This window comes from Ranitomeya variabilis, chromosome 1, assembly GCF_051348905.1.
Source record: "Ranitomeya variabilis isolate aRanVar5 chromosome 1, aRanVar5.hap1, whole genome shotgun sequence".
Lineage (NCBI taxonomy): Eukaryota > Metazoa > Chordata > Amphibia > Anura > Dendrobatidae > Ranitomeya > Ranitomeya variabilis.
Window position 1 is genome coordinate 881,188,108 of NC_135232.1, and position 17,331 is coordinate 881,205,438.

General features: G+C 48.0%; 1 protein-coding gene across 7 annotated transcripts in view; it reads right to left on the reverse strand.

Moving 5' to 3' along the window:
• CENPE (centromere protein E) overlaps positions 1 to 17,331 on the reverse strand; it is a 211,295-nt gene that overhangs the window by 96,117 nt on the left and 97,847 nt on the right. For 6 of the 7 annotated variants that reach the window (XM_077278140.1, XM_077278132.1, XM_077278125.1 and 3 more), the window contains one exon: positions 14,058 to 14,162. The exons of the other annotated variant lie outside the window; for it this stretch is intronic. In XM_077278140.1, coding sequence (XP_077134255.1) covers positions 14,058 to 14,162 — 105 coding nt within the window. The remainder of the gene's footprint in view (positions 1 to 14,057; positions 14,163 to 17,331) is intronic. 7 annotated transcript variants of the gene reach the window in all.

A 17,331-nucleotide genomic window follows, 5' to 3' on the forward strand; every position in this document is an offset into this window, starting at 1 on the left:
CATTTTTGATAAAAAGGTATAAAAAGGGAAACGGACATCTTGGAGAAACTTTTGATGTATTGCTCCGCTTATTCGGACATTTTGTTTTTAGAGTCCTCGCTCTTGGATTCTAATGATTTTTTACCCCCAGTTATGTTATATATATTAAATAATTAGCTGGGGGTAAAATGTCATTAGAATCCAAGCACTTGGACTCTGAAAACAACAATTCCAAAGAAGCAGAACAATAGATCAAAAAACGATTTAGGAAGCAGTTTAGCAGATCAATGAGGCCCCTCTGAATTCCTAAAGCAATAACTGATATATACCCCACTAAAACGACAAACTACCCACGAAAAAAATGTCTTTACATTAGAGTTTCTAAAATAAATTCCGTTTTACCACCAAAACTTATTTAAAGCCATAAAATGAAAATATTCCCCTTCTGTCAGACTGCTCAGATGCCGTCCGCTATTGTGCTATTGACCAAGTCACCTAACGGGGCTAAAATTGCTACTCCATTTTATCACCTATACACCCTTTGACAACTCTGGGGAAAGTTGAAGAATTAAGTTACGCTATGTGCCCACATTGCAGAATATAAGTAGATTTTTTCCTCATCAAATCCGCACACCCTTGCCAAGAAAAATGCATGCGGATTTTAATGCGTTTTTGCCGTGTTTTTTTCCACTACAAGTCTATGGCTGCGGAATCGCCGCGATTCCGCAAAATTAATGAACATGCTGCGTATTTTTCCACGATACTTTTCCGCTGCGGAAAAATACGCAGCATGGGCACTGCAATTGCGAAATGCAATTAAAATTAACGGGATGCGTTTTGTTAGTGTTTCTACAGCGGAAACGCTTAAAAATGCACTGTGGGCACACAGCCTTAAAGGGATCCGGTCACCAGGTTTGGCCATCACCTTTCAGGGCTGATAAACGGCATTCTATAATGCTGTAAATTTGTCCCCAATCAGCAAGAGAAGAAAAAGAGGGACTTTTTGTATTCACCATAAAATCTCTTTCTTGGATCCTTCATTGGGGGGACACAGGCAACCATGGATGTATGCTGCTGTCGCTAGGAGGCTGACACTATGCAAAAAAAGGAAAATAGCTCGTCCTCCGCAGTATTACACCCACTAACAGGCACCACGTACCTCAGTTAGTGTAAAAGCAGTAGGAGAAGCAACCAAACACAACATATGTACCAACACAACAACAAAGGCACGTAGGCCAAAAAGTGGTACAAACAATTAGGGAAGGTGCTGTATTCCTTAATGAAGGCTTTAAGAAAGATTTTACGGGGAGTACCAAAAATCCCTCTTTTTTTTTATTGCTTCATAAAAAGAAAACATACTTAAGCTGCCTGGTGCGTAACTGCCGCCTGAAGCACCTTTCTTCCCAGGCCTGCATCAAACGAGGCATGAGTATGAACCTTGTAAAACCTCTCAAAGGTGTGCAATGAAGACCAGGTAGCAGCTTTACAAATCTGTAAAGCCCAAGCCTGGTGATGAACTGTCCAGGAAGCTCCCTCGGCCCGAGTGAAGTGAGCTTTCCTTTCCGGAGGAGGCAGTTTGTCCTGAACACGGTATGTCTCCAGTTTTGCCGAACGAATCAACAGGAAATAGAGGACTTAGAAGCTGGGAGTCCCTTACGACGACCTTTAGAGATGACGAAAAGGGCATCGGATTGATGAAAGGAAGCATTCCTTGAGAGATAGACTCGGATAGCTCTGACCAGATCCAGCTTGTGGAGGGACTTCTCCAGGAAATGGACCAGAGAGGGACATAGAGAAGGAAGGACAATGTCTTCAATGATGTGAAATGAAGAGACCACCTTAGGCAGGAAGGAAGGAACAGGCCTGAAAACTACCTTGTCCTGATGTATAATCAGGAACGGGGAACGGCAGGACAATGCCTCTATCTCAGAAACTCTCCTGATGGACGTAATGGCGACTAAGAAGGCAACTTTCCGTGACAGGAGTGAAAATGAAATATCAAGAATAGGCTCAAAAGGAGAGCGCTGGAGAGCTCCAAGGACAAGGTTAAGATCCCATGGATCTATCGGAGGACGATAAGGAGGTGCCAGGTGGACGACTCCTTGAAGAAAGGTCTTTACCTGGAAACCGGAAGCCAGATTTCGCTGGAAAAGAATGGACAGAGCAGAAACCTGCCCCTTAAAATTACTGAGCGATAGACCCAGGTCAAGATCTGCTTGCGGCCATGCCGTTAATCTCAGATTGAACTCTGGTGGAAGAGTGAACCTTGTGTGAGAAGATCTGGATGGTCTAGAAGCCTCCAGGGAGTGCCCAAGAGCATGATTACCAGCTCCGCGTACCAGGCCCGTCGTGGCCAGTCCAGAGCCATCAGGATTACAGGGGATCCCTTCTGCCTTTATCTTTTTCACAACTCTCACAATCAAGGGGAGAGGAGGACAAAAGATAAGGCAGTTGGAATTGTGACCACGGGATCACTAGAGCATCACAACCGATGGCCAGTGGATCTCGGGACCTGGCAACGAACTGAGGAACCTTGTGGTTCACCAGAGAAGCCATCAGGTCGACGTCCGGGGTGCCCCATTTCTGGCAAATCTGGTTGAAGACGGAGGAGCTGAGAGACCACACGCCCGATGCAAGACCCTGACGGCTAAGAAAGGAAGAAATAAATAAATAAATAAATCGGCAGCCCAATTTTCTACCACCGGAATGTGAACGGCTGATATGGCGGGAACGTGACGTTCCACCCAACGCAGAGTCCTTGTTACCTCTAGCATAACCTGTTTGCTGGGAATAACACCTTGATGGTTTATGTAAGCCACGGCGGTGGCGTTGTCTGGCTGTATGCGGACCGGCTAGCCTGCGAGGAGGGTCTGCAAGTGGCGAAGGACAAGGAAAATTGCCCTGATCTCCAGGAGATTGATGGGGAGAGAGGCTTTTTGGGAGTTCCAGCGGCCCTGCGCTGTGTGATATAGAAAGACCGCTCCCCAACAGAAGAGACTGGCATTGGTGGCGATGACCTGCCACCGGAGAGGAAGAAAGGACTTCCCTCGTAGGACTGAAGCTGCTAGCGTCCACCAGGTCAGGGACTACTTCACCTTGAGAGACAGAAGCACGGGCCAGTCCAGGGAGACGGACCTCCTGCCCTAAGCCGACAAGAGGGCCAGCTGAAAAGGACGGGTATGGAACTGGGCAAACGGAACGGCTTCCATGGCGGTGATCATCTTCCCCAGAACCCTCATGCAGGACCATAGTGGGAGGGGAGCTGGTCGCTTTAGGGTGCGGATCCCCTGGCAGAGGGATGAAAACTTCTCCTTTGGAAGGAAGACACGGGCTTGGGTCGCATCGAACCTCATGCCCAGGAACACCAGGTGCTGAGCTGGGGTAAGGGAGGACTTCTATGTTGACCATCCAGCAGAGCTGGACCAGAGTGTCCAGAGTGATCTGAAGACTCTGGTCGCAGTCTCGGCGGGACGGCCCCTTGATCAGGAGATCATCCAAGTAAGGAATTATGAGAATTCCCTTGGAGGGAAGGATGACCATGACAGTTGCCATGACCTTCGTGAACACACTGGGGGCAGAAGCCAGGCCGAAAGGAAGGGCCGTGAATGGAGAATGATCCTCCTAGATCGCAAACCGTAGGAATCTTTCATGCTGAATACAAACAGGAATGTGGAGATAAGCATCCTGAATGTCTACAGAACAATGAAATTCTCCCGGTACCATGGAGGCGATTACAGAACGTATGGACACCATACTGAACCGGCAGGTCCGAACATGACTGTTCAGTCGCTTGAACCATCTTTTTTTGGGACTACGAAGAGATTGGAGTAGAACCCTGAAAACCGTTCGTTTCGGCGGTACAATTACTCCTGAGCGTAGCAGGGAGGAGACGGACTGAAGAATCCTTGGGGACTGAGATGAAAAGTCTACAGCCCTGAAAGGCCAGACCAGTTAGGGACTTTTTGATGGTGGATCTGCATTCCACGCTTTCAACCAGAGGATGCGGTGTATAGCCACGATGTTGCTAGAAGCTCTGACAAAGCAACCTGCCCCATATAAGGCAGTGGTCAAAAAATATTTGCAAGCATGGGCAATCTGATCTGCCATCTCTTCCGGAGGAGCTGTCGCTAGAAAACCCTGAAGAAGCATTCTTGCCCAGGCAGACATGGACTTTGCCACCCAGGTGGAGGCAAAAACAGGGCAGAAGGAGGCGCCAGCTGCTTCAAAATCTGACTCAGCCAAGGATTCAATCTGTCTATCCGTAGAATCCTTAAGAGATGCACCATGTGGTAGAGACAGGACTGTCTTGGAAGGCAGGCGAAAAACCAGCGGATCCACATTAGGGGATTCTGCCCATTTACCAACGAGGTCTGGGTAAAGGGATAGAGAATGTCAAGCTGCTACTTTCCTGGCAAGCTCTTTTCAGGGTGTTCCCAGTGTTTAGATAATAAAATCGCCTCAAACTCCTCATGATTAGGGAAAGTCTGGGAAGGACGTTTTACCCGTTTGAAGGAAAGTGAGTGCTCCTGAGCAGGTGCCTCATCCTCCTTTAAGCTCGAAGTTTGGGTAATTGCCAAGATGAGGCTACTTACCATATCCTGCATCTTTAAGGTCTGGTCCTCATCAGTCTCAGACTGAGAATCCACATCCGACCCAAAAGCCACCTCCAAGGAGGGGGCATGGGGAGAGGAATGCCTCCAGGAGGATGCAGAGAGACCCGGAGAACCAGAGGAAGAACAGAAAAAGAGTCTGCTTCCTTTGCTTTGAAGCAGATTTTCCCTGTGAAGGTTGCGGTCAAGTGCGTGCAAATCACCTTGAGAGGCATTCGGAGAACTGGTGGCATTAAGTAAATGTGGAAGATGCTCGAGGACCTGGACCAGGGACTCTGAAACTTGTCAGGTTGGAGACTGACAGACATGGCAACAGCCCACTTCGGAAGGGAGTGCTCTCATCCCGGGCGTTTGAGGGCTCCTGCGGGGTAGACATGGTGGAGGGACTGCAGGACAGGCAGAAATGGGAGGGCTGGCCTGAAGACCACTTCTTTTTGCAGATTGCACAGGCGTAGTGAACAACAGTGGGCTTACCCTACGTTCACACTTGCATACCGGGGCTTTGAGGAGGGCTGCGCAAGTCCTCCGTTAAGCCCCACCTACTTCTGCATGCGTCCTGATCTTTAACATTAGGTACGCAGGACATGCGGATGCGTTGTGACGCGCCCGCCAACCGCATGGGAACGCAATTTGTTGCGTTTTGTGCAGACGGCAAGCTCTTCAAAACAACGCATCCGAATGTCCTGAATACCCAATGTTAAAGATAGGTACGCAGGACGCATGCAGAAGTAGGTGGGAATTAACGGAAGAAGTGCTGAAGTGGGCAGGGCTTAACAGAGGAAGTACGCAGCCCTCTGCAAAGCCCCGATACGCAAGTGTGAACCCAGCCTCAGAGGCAAGAAGAAGCCTCTCTAGGGTTGGGCATAAGTTGAGCTTGGGGATACTGCTGAGGAGGAGCCAAGACAAAAAGAAACAGAGCCTACCCGATGCCAGCAGAAAGAGCTGAGAAAGCTGTGTCCCCCTGTGAGCAGGAGCAAAAAGTTTATTCAAGTCACCACAGTGTTAAGGCAATTAGGAGAGGGACTCCGTGGTGGGCATAAAGTAGGTAAGTAGGTAACGTTTCGACCCCGTGGTGGGTCTTTGTCAAACCTCACATGAAAGAGGATAAGGATAGCAAAATGGAGATGCAGTGTAGAAAAATTTGGAGAAATTCCCAGTACGAACTATGGTTAATGCATGTGGAGATCCGGAATGGCACGGAAGGGGTATGTCCCTGGGAATGCTGCAGGAGCTGGAGCAGTGCCTGGTGGTGACGTGCTCCAGCTCCTGCAGCATTCCCAGGGACGTGCCAGCCGGGATGAGGAAGCTCCGTGATGGGAGTGAGAAAAAAGCACAGAAAAAGCTCGCGCTGCAAGGGGCGTGGCCAAAATAAGAGGATGAAGAAGCCTCTTATTGGCCAAAAGCGTGCGAGATTTAAACGCGCGGCGGAGAGTATTAAAGGGGAGGGGGAGTGCCGGAAATACAAAGTCCAGCTATGATAAAAAAAAAAAAAAATGGCTGCAGCTGTGCTGGCTGCTCCCTACAACGGACGCCGCCCTGTCCCTTTGCGGTGAAGGGGACAGTGCTCCCAGGGATGACGCCTGCCGCTGCGAAGGGAAAGGATGGAGACATACCTGTCTCTGAGTCCCAGTCCCTCTGCAGCGATGAGGCCAACATCAGAAGTCCTCAGGGTGGGTGAGGGTCACTGTAATCGGTTATCCACCTTCCAGCACCGTCTCCGGATGGTGCTGTAGACGGCGTCAACCCCTTTCAAGAAGGGGGAAGGCCACTGCTGGTGACCACCGTCTTTCTCTTAACCCTCTCCGAGGAGAGGGGTGGGGAAAAGGAAAGGATTGGCCACCTGGAATCACCCTGAAACACCCGTAAGGGTGACAGGGGATAAAGTCCTGCCTGCGGATCAGAGAGTGGGTGATGTGGGTGGCACCACACTGCTCTCTTGGTCGCATACATACGGGAAAACAGGGTGAGAAACTACACCTTGTTACACTAAGAAAAGGGAACCTGAAAAACAAAAGGGAAAAAGATTAACACAAATGGGGAACCTGCGGATCTGGGTGCAGATCCAGGTCCGCCTTCTACAGACACTAAGCTTAAACTGAGATAATTGGTGCCTGTCAGTGGGTGTATATGGCGGAGGAGCTATTTTCCTTTTTTGCATAGTGTCAGCAGCATACACCCATGGTTACCTGTGTCCCCAATGACGTGATTAATAACTTAAAATACTCATCTGCGGGGCGGTCCGGTGTTGTTGATTCGATGCATGTCGCTGGTCTTGGTCCAGCCCCTCCCATCTTACAATCCTCGTCCTCCTGCTTGCTTCGTGTAGATGACGAGTCCCTTGGTCATCCACACTGCCTGTGCAGAAGCGCTGTGCCGAGGAGATGCGTCATCCACACAATGCAAGCAGGTGGTCAGCATCAGACCATTAATTCCCAGCAGGTAAATATAATGAAAAATAGGGATTTTTGTGTACTCACCGTAAAATCCTTTTCTCTGAGCCACTCATTAGGGGAGACAGGACCATGGGTGTATGCTGTTGCCACTAGGAGGCTGACATTTATACAAACAAAGTTAGCACCTCCCCTGCAGTTTACACCCTCATGCTGGCTCCCAGAAAACCAGATCAGTGCAAAAGCAGTAGGAGAACATTAACAATACACGACAGAGTACAACATGTCAAACTAAAGAACAAGCACAAGCCATTAGGCCAACAGGGTGGGTGCTGTGTCCCCCAATGAGTGGCTGGGATAAAAGGATTTTACGGTGAGTACACAAAAAACCCTATTTCTCCTTCGCCTCATTGGCGGACACAGGACCATGGGACGTGCCAAAGAAGTCCCTGGGTGGGAAAAACAACCGAAAACATCAGGCTTCACGTAACAACTGCTTAGATGTGCACCACCGCAGCCTGCAGAATTTTTCTGCCCAGCCCCGCATCAGCCGAAGCTTGAGTATGAACATTATAGTGCTTCGAGAAAGTATGTAGGCTGGACCAAGTCGCGGCTCTACAGACCAGCTCCGCCGATGCCGAATGGCCCAGGAAGCACCCAATGACCGAGTGGAGTGTGCTCTGATCCCCGCTGGGATAGGCTTACCTCTGATGCGGTAGGACTCCTGAATGGTGGAACGAATCCAGCTAGCTATCGGGGCCTTTGAAGCGGCTAGACCCTTCCTGTGAACCTGAGGAAGAACGAACAAAGAACCCAACCTTCGGAAGGATGCCGTCCTCGAGACGTACCTTCTCAGGGCTCTGACTACATCCAGAGTATGGAGAGCACTTTCCACCCTGTGGACTGGAGTAGGACAACATGAAGGAAGAACAATGTCCTCGTTAAGGTGAAAAGATGAGACAACCTTGGGCAAAAAGGATGTGGACGGCCTAAGGACAACCTTGTCCTGGTGGAAAATAAGGAAAGGCGCCCGACAGGACAGAGCAGCCAGCTCCAAAACTCGCCTGATTGATGTGATTGCAACGAGAAAGTCAACTTTCCAGGACAGAAAGGTGAGCGAAATGTCCTAAAGCGGTTCAAAAAGAGCTTTCAGTAAGACTTCTAGGACCCCCTTGATGGTTGCGCATCTGTGCTAAAAGAACCACTTCCATTGCTGCCAACATTTTCCCCGGTACCTTCATCGCAAAGTGTATGGAATGAGGGGATGACTGAGAAAGTGCGTGGGCTCCTTGCTGAAGGGCTAGAACCTTGTCTCGAGGGAGAATCACCAACCCTCCAGAGGTGTCCAGGATCATGCCTAAAAGCATATGTGTGTGCTGGAACGGGGGAAGACTTGGCTAAGTTTTTCAGCCAACCCAGATGAGAGAGTATTGCAAGTGATACGAACGGACTCTGCGCAGTCATGCAAAGGCGGACCCTTGACTAGGTAGAACAGGACGACCGCCCCAGAGAGTGCAAAATGGACATGATGGGCGCCATGACCTTTGTGAATACCCTAGGAGCAGTAACGAGACTGAAGGGCAAAGCCATGAATTGAAAATGCTATTTGGGAATGGCAAAATGCAAGAATCTTTGTTTGGGGGGGGGGGGGGGAGATGGGGGGAAAAAAAAAAAAAAAAAAAAAATCGGGATGTGCAGGTAAGCATCTCAAATATCAATGGATGCTAGAAACTCCCCCTTCTCTATTGAGGTAATGACCGAACGCAGAAGTGACGGACCTTGACAAACTTTCTTAGAAGTTTGAGGTCTAGTATGGGTCTCAATTTTCTGTCCTTTTTTGGGACAACAAATAGGTTGGAGTAGAATCCCTCAAACCTTTTATTTCCGGACCCGGGACAATGACGCCATCGCGGCTCAAAGAAACTATGGCTCGGGAAAAAGCTTTTGCCCTTGTCCTTGACGCTGGAAGCAGGGAAGGAGAGAAATGAGATGGGGGATACGAAGAAAAATTGATTTTGTATCCGGAAGACACCAGGTCTCTGACCCATTCGTCGTGAACAACAGAGCCAGACCTGGTGAAAAAGAAGCAGGCGACCGCCTACCCTGCTGGTGTCAACCGGATAACGCCATGAGTTATTAAGTGGAAAATCTTTGGGACCTAGATGCTTTAGATCCAGACTGTTTATGCCAACCCTTCCATTGCCGATTGAACCTATAGGATGTCTGGGGACCTCTGTTCCTGCATGGCGAGCGTCGTGGTCCTGAAGAGGTAGTGGACCAAAGCGAATAGGTGCAAAAGGATCAAAAAACGGATTTGTTGTCGACGCCGAAAAGGACGCCGAAGCCTCTGCTGGGGAAGAAATACGTGAGCTACTTACCGGTAGCAGTGTTTTTCAGGAGCCCATGACAACAGCACGAGAGAGGGGATCCGCTCTTCAGGGACAGCAAACCCACAGACATAACAGGGCGGCACCTCTCTCCCGCATCAGTTGGTTTACAGAGAATGAGAGGGCCTCCTAGGTTAGTAGCATAAAATCAACTTAATATATGGTACAATTCACCATGTGAGTAAATATAGAAAGGAAAAGAGAAAGTGTTGACCCATACAAGAAAAAGGGTAGGGAATAAAAGGGTGCCGTCATGGGGTCCTGAAAAACACTGCTACCGGTAAGTAGCTCACGTATTTATTCAGTCGCCATGACAGCACTACGAGAGACTTTTCAGAGAAGTAAAAGGACTAGGGAGAGACAACTGCTTCAAGCACCTTTCTCCCAAACGTGAGGTCAGAGGAGCTACCGAGATCTAGTCTATAGTGTTTAAAGAAAGTAGACGGAAAAGACCATGTGGCCGCCTTACAAATGTCTTCAATCGACACTTCTGATCTCTCCGCCCAGGATGTGGCCACGGCTCGAGAGGCATGAGCTTTAACACCTTCTGGGATCTCCATGCCACCTGCTGTATAAGACAGAGAGATTGCCTCCCTGAGCCATCTAGCTAGTGTGTTTTTAGATACTTTAAGTCCGTTTCTAACTCCCTGTAAGGATATAAATAGGGAATTATCTTCCTTCCAAGTGTTTGTAGCTGAAATATATTTAAGACGACAACTTTTAACATCCAAAGTATGAAATTTATGTTCCTTAACATTAGTGGGATTAGGACAAAATGAGGGAAGAACAACCTCTTCTTCAATTAAGCGTTGTATGCAGGGTTTACATAGCTTCCTGTCATGGCCATCTTGGAGTGGTTCCCCACATTCGGCGCACTCCCCATGTTTGGCTTTGGCGGAACATTTTCTCCCCTAACAAGGAGAGAGGGAATATAAGGAGGAACAGGAAATCACTAAGTGAACTTTCACGTAGATCACTTACCAAAACGTGCAGTGATTGGTACCGTAATCAGTGGGGGGGTCCGTCCTAGCCGGCAATGTTTTGCAGCTTGAGGACTTGCTCTGCCTCGACTTTTGGGTATTCTTGTCTCCACCAGAGCGACTACTGCCACTAGATCGTAGCTGGGATATAATTCGAGGCTCCTCAATGGGCTGAATCTGCTGCTGCTTGTCAGGCAGTGGTGCTCCCTGCTCCAGCGACTCCATCATCACAATGAGTCAGAAGCACTCAGCAGTCGTCATACTCCTCATTAAATATGCCCCCAAGGGACCGCCCCCTGATGGGGGTCAGCAGGTTCTTCAGGTGATCTGCCCGGTACCATGTTTAAATGTTGGAGTGCCTCCCCCAGGACTGCGCCCCGGACCGACCGTAAACAGGTCTCCGCACCCCCTCCAAAGGTCCGCCCGCAAACCCGCGCCTCCACCGCACAATCGCCGGGTACCTGTATCAGGTTTGGACGCGATAGCAACGTCATTAGCCGGCGCGGTCCCACTGCGCATGCCTCGCCATCAGGCCGTGCCGCCAGCCGCGTCATCCGGACACGCCCCTTCCGGTCGCGACCGCGGTGAGCGAGCTGACGCGCGGTCGAGGAAGCCAGCGCCGCACGAACCGACGAGCACTTCATCGCCAGGCCGCGGACAGACCCCGGGAGCGGCCACAGCAGAAGACCCCACATACTCACCCGGTACCTGACGGCGACGGATCACTTAAGAGGCAAGCATTTGAATAAAGGCTGCCCCTCTCTGCTGACATCGACACCAGAAGTTCCCCTGCCGTGTGGTGCTTCCGGCGTCTTGGACAGGCCGAGGTAGGGGACCCCCGCTACCTAAATCGGCCTGCCAGGACTGGGTTATCTTCTTTTCTTTGACCTTCACAAGGCATGCCTGAAGAGGTTCCCCTGCCAGGGACAGGAAACCAACTGATGCGGGAGAGAGGTGCCGCCCTTTTATGTCTGTAGGTTTCCTGTCCCTGAAAGGAGGATCCTCTCTCTCGTGGTGCTGTCATGGAGACTGAATAAATTCGCTCTTTCCTCCTGTAGCATCCGAGATAAGCGGATCCAGCTTTTCTCCAAATAAACGCACACTCTGGTAAGGAAGAGATGTCAGACTTTTTAGACGCAGAATGCGCCATCCAAAGAAGCATGTACCAGGTAATCTCCTGCCTGAGACATTTGGCTAGCCAGCTGCGCTGCTTCTGGAGGAAGATTGCTGCTCTGAATGGAATTAGCCAAGGTCTCCGACCAGGAAACCATTGCTTTAGATACCCATGCTGCAGCAAAGGAAGGATATAGAGCCGTACCTGAGGCCTCAAAGACAGATCGAGCCAAATTTTCAATCTGGCGGTATGTGGGATTTTTAATAGATGATCCATCCGGCAGGGATAGAAGGGGTTTTGGATGCCAGGTGAGAGACTGGCGGGTCTACTACAGGGTACTTGGCCCAATCTTTTCTCAGATCGGCTGGTACTTCGACTCAAGCGGTTTTTGTCCTGTAAAGCGCTTATCCGGTTGTTCCCTGTGCCGATTAACTACCCGAAACTCCGGTTGAATGGCAAATTTTCTATGAGGACGATTAGCTTTTTTTCTAATTTTTTTTTTTTAAGCACATAGTGATCCGGTAAAGAGCCAGAGTCTTCATCAACCTTCAGAGTTTGGTTGACATCCTCAATCAGAGAATCTAACGTCCTCTGAAAGTCTGGCGAATCCGGATCTAAGGAGATGTCCGATTCATACTCAGAATAGAGTTCGCTATCAAAGACTGGAGAGGGAGTGCGAGAGATGGGGCTCACGGATGTCAGGGCACGTGACTGTACGGGAGACGTACTACGTATCCTTTTCCTGGACACTTGTACTTTTCTAGATTGTGTGCAGCCCCTGCTAGCCGACTGTTCCCGTTTAGGGTAAGGTCCCTATAAGTCAGATGTGGGAACACCATGATCCCCAGAAGCAAATCTGAAGGTTTCAAGCGCTTTGGCCAGAGAAGTCATAGATTGCGACAGAGACGAAACCCACTCAGGGGGACTAAGGACACTGGGCTCAGTGTCAGCGGGGGGCTACTGAGCGCATTTGGGAACTCTGAGCTTTTGGAAACGCAGACTGGCAGGAGTTTCATGAAGTTCAAAAGACCGTAACAGTCTTATGGGGCTTTTTAGGTGCCCGAGGCTGGGGCATGGTGTACTCCTATGTGCCCCCTTAATCAGGGTTCCTACAGAGGAAAGGATACTGAAAGGTAAAGATAAAGAGAGAGAAAGAGAGAGCTAATGCAGCGCTCTTTATCCAGGTCCTGTTTCCCAGCCATGAAAATCACACACCACGTCGCTATCCGGGCAAGTAGGAGGCTTCCTGAGCATCCGGAGGACCTGTCAGCTTGCAACAGGGTGTAGGAAGGTGGCCAACGAGATTTCATGGGCAACTCTCGCTCAGAACAAAAAGCGTCCAGAAAGTGGGTGGGGCCACCAAACCGCACAATAGTGGGGGCAGAGCTTCAGCCTGTACAAGGCCAAAATCTGGGACTAAATATTTCCCCAGGCACGAAAAACGCCCGCCGCCACGAAAAGTCTGCTCAGAGCCCCCACTCCTTCTCAGCACTTACTTGGAGAGGCTGGAGATGTCCTTCAGACGATGCTGCAGGTACCTTCGCCGTAGTGCAGGTACTTCCACTGTGCAGCTGCTGTCGCTGGTGATTTTTGGACGGTGCAGGGATAAGGATAAAAAAAACCTCAATCCACACTCCCTTTCACAGGGAGATGGAGAGGACCCGTCCACCTCCTTGCTTCATTCGCTAGACAGTGGTGGAGCAGTGGGGGCTGCACGGACGCCAAAACGGAGGGTGCCTCTGTGCATCCAACGGGTTTAATCCTTGTGGACAGGCCTGGTTGTCCAGCATTAAGCCTGGCTGCAGAAGAGGATACATGGAGGCGACACTCCATGTGCTGGTCCGTTGATGGAGCGGGGAGATCGGTGCCCTTTAAGAGACCCGTCGTCTCTAAAAATCAGCCCAGGCATGGCAACCCATGTCTCAGGAGAGGATACTTGGAGGCGACACTCCACGTGCTTGCCTGTTGGTTTGGGGAGATTGGAGCCTTCATCCAGGTAAAAAATCTTAAGAATTAAAAAAAAAAACAAAACAGTTTTTGGTCTGAATAGCAGCCCCGTTTGCCTCCTACGGACACACTAAGCAAGAACTGGTTCTCTGAAAGCCAGCATGAGGGTGTATACTGCAGGGGAAAAGCCAACTTTCTTTGTATTAACTTAGTGTCAGCCTCCTAGTGGGAACAGCATACACCCATGGTCCTGTGTCCCCCCAATGAGGCGAAGGAGAAAGTTATTTTTCTTCTGTTGCAAGTCGGGTTGGGGGCAGATATACAGCAGTATAGAATGCTGTATATCAGCCCTGAAATGTGATGGCCGTATCAAACCTGGTGACAGGTTCAGTTTAAGTTTTAGAAGACTATAAAGAAATACCCAGTTGGTCTGCAAGCAGAGATCTCACATACTGCATACCAAAAACACATCTGTCTTTAGCAGCTTATCCAGGATATGATTTTTTTCTACTAATTCTCCCACTAATGAAGAGGTCTTTGTGGAGATAGATATATAGATAGATAGATAGATAGATATCCCAACAAAAACAAGTGAGACATCCCTGCAAACAAGGCTGCTATTCAGCGATTTACAATGGGGAAATTCATACCTTTTTTTCAAGTAATGAAATATCATTTGTCAGCTTTTCCACTCTATGCTTCTGCTGCTGAAGTTCTTCTTGAGCCTTTTGAAGATCATCTTGGATTTCTGTAGACTGAAGGGTGAAAAATGCCATTAAACATCATTCCTATAAAAAGATGGAAACAGCCACTCTTAAAATCAGGCTACCTATATTAAAAGTGGGTTGTTTAGATGCACGTCTAATGAACCCTGCAACTAAGGGCATGTTTTGAATCAGTAACTCAAATGGCTACAGGTATAGTCCAGATTTACATAATTGAGGATTATGTGATGGTTTTTGCCTAGACTCCTATACGCCCTGTGAGGCAGTGAGGCCAATCGTATACGACAGTTGTTAGGTGACCCCAGGTTCTACATAGAAACATACTGAACCCACAGGAGAGCTTCGTAATTACAACCATAGCTGTGGTTACAACGTAAAATAAGAGCGAATGTGGACTTGGTCAAGCTATTTGATGAAACCGCTAAATCTAAGGGTCACTGCTACCTGCGAATTCTCTTGGATCTCTCAGCAGCATTCGACACTGTGGATCATCAGCTCCTCCTCACTATGCTCTGCTCCATCGGCCTCAAGGACACCGTTCTCTCCTGGTTCCCCTCCTGTCTCTCTGACAGCTCCTTCACTGTATGTTTTGCTGGCTCCTCCTCCTCCTCCTCCTCTCATTTTCCCCTTACTGTTGGGGTTCCTCAAGGATCAGTCCCCTCCTCTTCTCTTAGTTCGACCAAAAGGGTCAGTAAACAATCAGTAGATTTGGTTTCCAGTACCATCTCTATCCTGATGACACCCAATTATACACTTCTCCAGATATGACGCCTGCCTTTTTAGAAAACACCAGTAACTGTCTTACCACTGTCTCTAACATGATGTCCTCCCTCTATCTGAAACTGAACCTGTCAAAAAATGAACTCCTTGTGTTCACTCCCTCTACAAACCTACCTATGCCCGACACGGTCATTTTCGTGTGTGGTTCCACCTTTACTCCCAAGCAACATGCCCGCTGCCTTGGGGTCATACTTGATTCCGAGCTTTCATTCACCCCCCACAACAGATCACTGGCTCGCTCTTGTTATCTGCATCTCAAAAACATTTCTAGAGTTCGCCCTTTTCTTACTTCTTTCGACTCCGCAAAAACTCTCACTGTTGCTCTCATTCATTCTCGTCCGGACTATTGTAATTTTCTACTAATCAGTCACCCTCTTACCAAACTCTCCCCACTCCTATCTGTCTTTAGTGCTGCAGCCAGGATAATATTCCTCATCAACAGTTACACCGATGCCTCTACCTTGTGCCAGTCATTACACTGGTTAGCCATCCACTCCAGAATCCAGTACAAAACTACTACCCTCATCCACAAAGCTCTCCATGGCTCAGCGCCACCCTACATCTCCTCCCTGGTCTCAGTCTACCACTCTACCCGTGCCCTCCGTTCTGCTAATGACCTGAGGTTAGCATCCTCAATAATCAGAACCTCCCACTCCCGTCTCCAAGACTTTTCATGTACTGCTCCAATTCTTTGTAATGCACTACCCAGGTTAATAAGATTAATCCCCACAGTTTTAAGTGTGCCCTAAAAACGCACTTGTTCAGACTGGCCTACCGTCTCAACACATTAACCTAACTATCCCTGTGTTGCCCATTCAAAATTTTTACCATAACCAGGTTCCTCGCATCATGTTCTCATACACTTTATACAGTTAATAGCCCTCTGTGTCTGTACTGTTACATACTTAGGCTGATAACCGGCTCATGCAGCATTACATGAACACCTGATTCTTACACACTGGCTGGTCCGAACAACGAAAGCAATTGTTACCATCCACCTTTTGTGTCTCAAGTTTTCCCTCATAGATAGTAAGCTTGCGAGCAGTGCCCTCACTCCTCTTGGTATCGGTTTTGATCTATGTGTTTATTGTTATGCTGTAATGTCTATTGTCTGTACAAGTCCCCTCTAAAATGTAAAGTGTGGGAATATGTTGGCGCTATAGAAATAAAGTTATTATCATTATTAATAATAATAAAGTCAGATTTAGAACAACAGGACATGGATTTTTAATTTTGAAGAGATCTATAGGAAAGTAGCGGGACAGGTCTCTCACTCTGCTTTGGGTCTTGGGAGTGGCCCATGTCCACGATTTCCATTTAACCCCTTCACCCCAAAGCCTGTTTTCACCTAAGTGACACGGCCAATTTTTACAATTCTGACCACTGTCACTTTATGAGGTCATAACTCTGAAACGCTTCAACGGATCCTGGTGATTCTGAGATTGTTTTCTCGTGACATTGTACTTTATGATAGTGGTAAAACTTCTTCGATATGACTTGCATTTATTTGTGAAAAAAACAGAAATTTGTCGAAAATTATGAAAATTTAGCAATTTTCAAATTTTTCGTTTTTATGCCCTTAAATTAGAGAGTTATATCACATAATATAGTTAATAAACAACATTTCCCACATGTCTGCTTTACATCAGCACAATTTTGGAAACATAATTTTTTTTTGTTAGGAAGTTATAAGGGTTAAAAGTTGACCAGCGATTTCTCATTTTTGCAACAAAATTTGCAAAACCATTTTTTTTACGGACCACCTCACACTTGAAGTGACTTTGAGGGGTCTATATGACAGAAAATGTCCAAAAGTGACACCATTCTAAAAACTGCACCCCTCAAGGTACTCTAAACCACATTCAAAAAGTTTATTAACCCTTCAGGTGCTTCACAGGAATTTTTGGAATGTTTAAAAAAAATTGAACATTTAACTTTTTTTTCACAAAATTTTTACTTCAGATCCAATTTGTTTTATTTTACCAAGGGTAACAGGAGAAATTGGACCAAAAAAGTTGTTGTACAATTTGTCCTGAGTACGCCGATACCCCACATGTTGGGGTAAACCATTGATTGGGCACATGGCAGAGCTCGGAAGGGAAGGAGCGCCATTTGACTTTTCAATGCAAAATTGGCTGGAATTGAGATCGGAACCCATGTCGTGTTTGGAGAGCCCCTGACGTGCCTAAACAGTGGAAACCCCCACAAGTGACACCATTTTGGAAAGTAGACCCTCTAAGGAACTAATCTAGATGTGTGGTGAGCACTTTGAACCTCCAAGTGCTTCACAGAAGTTTATAATGTGGAGCCGTAAAAAAAATTAATATTAATTTTCACAAAAAATGATCTTTTTGCCCCAAATTTTTTATTTTCCCAAGGGTAGCAGGATAAATTGGACCCCAAAAGTTGTTGTGCAATT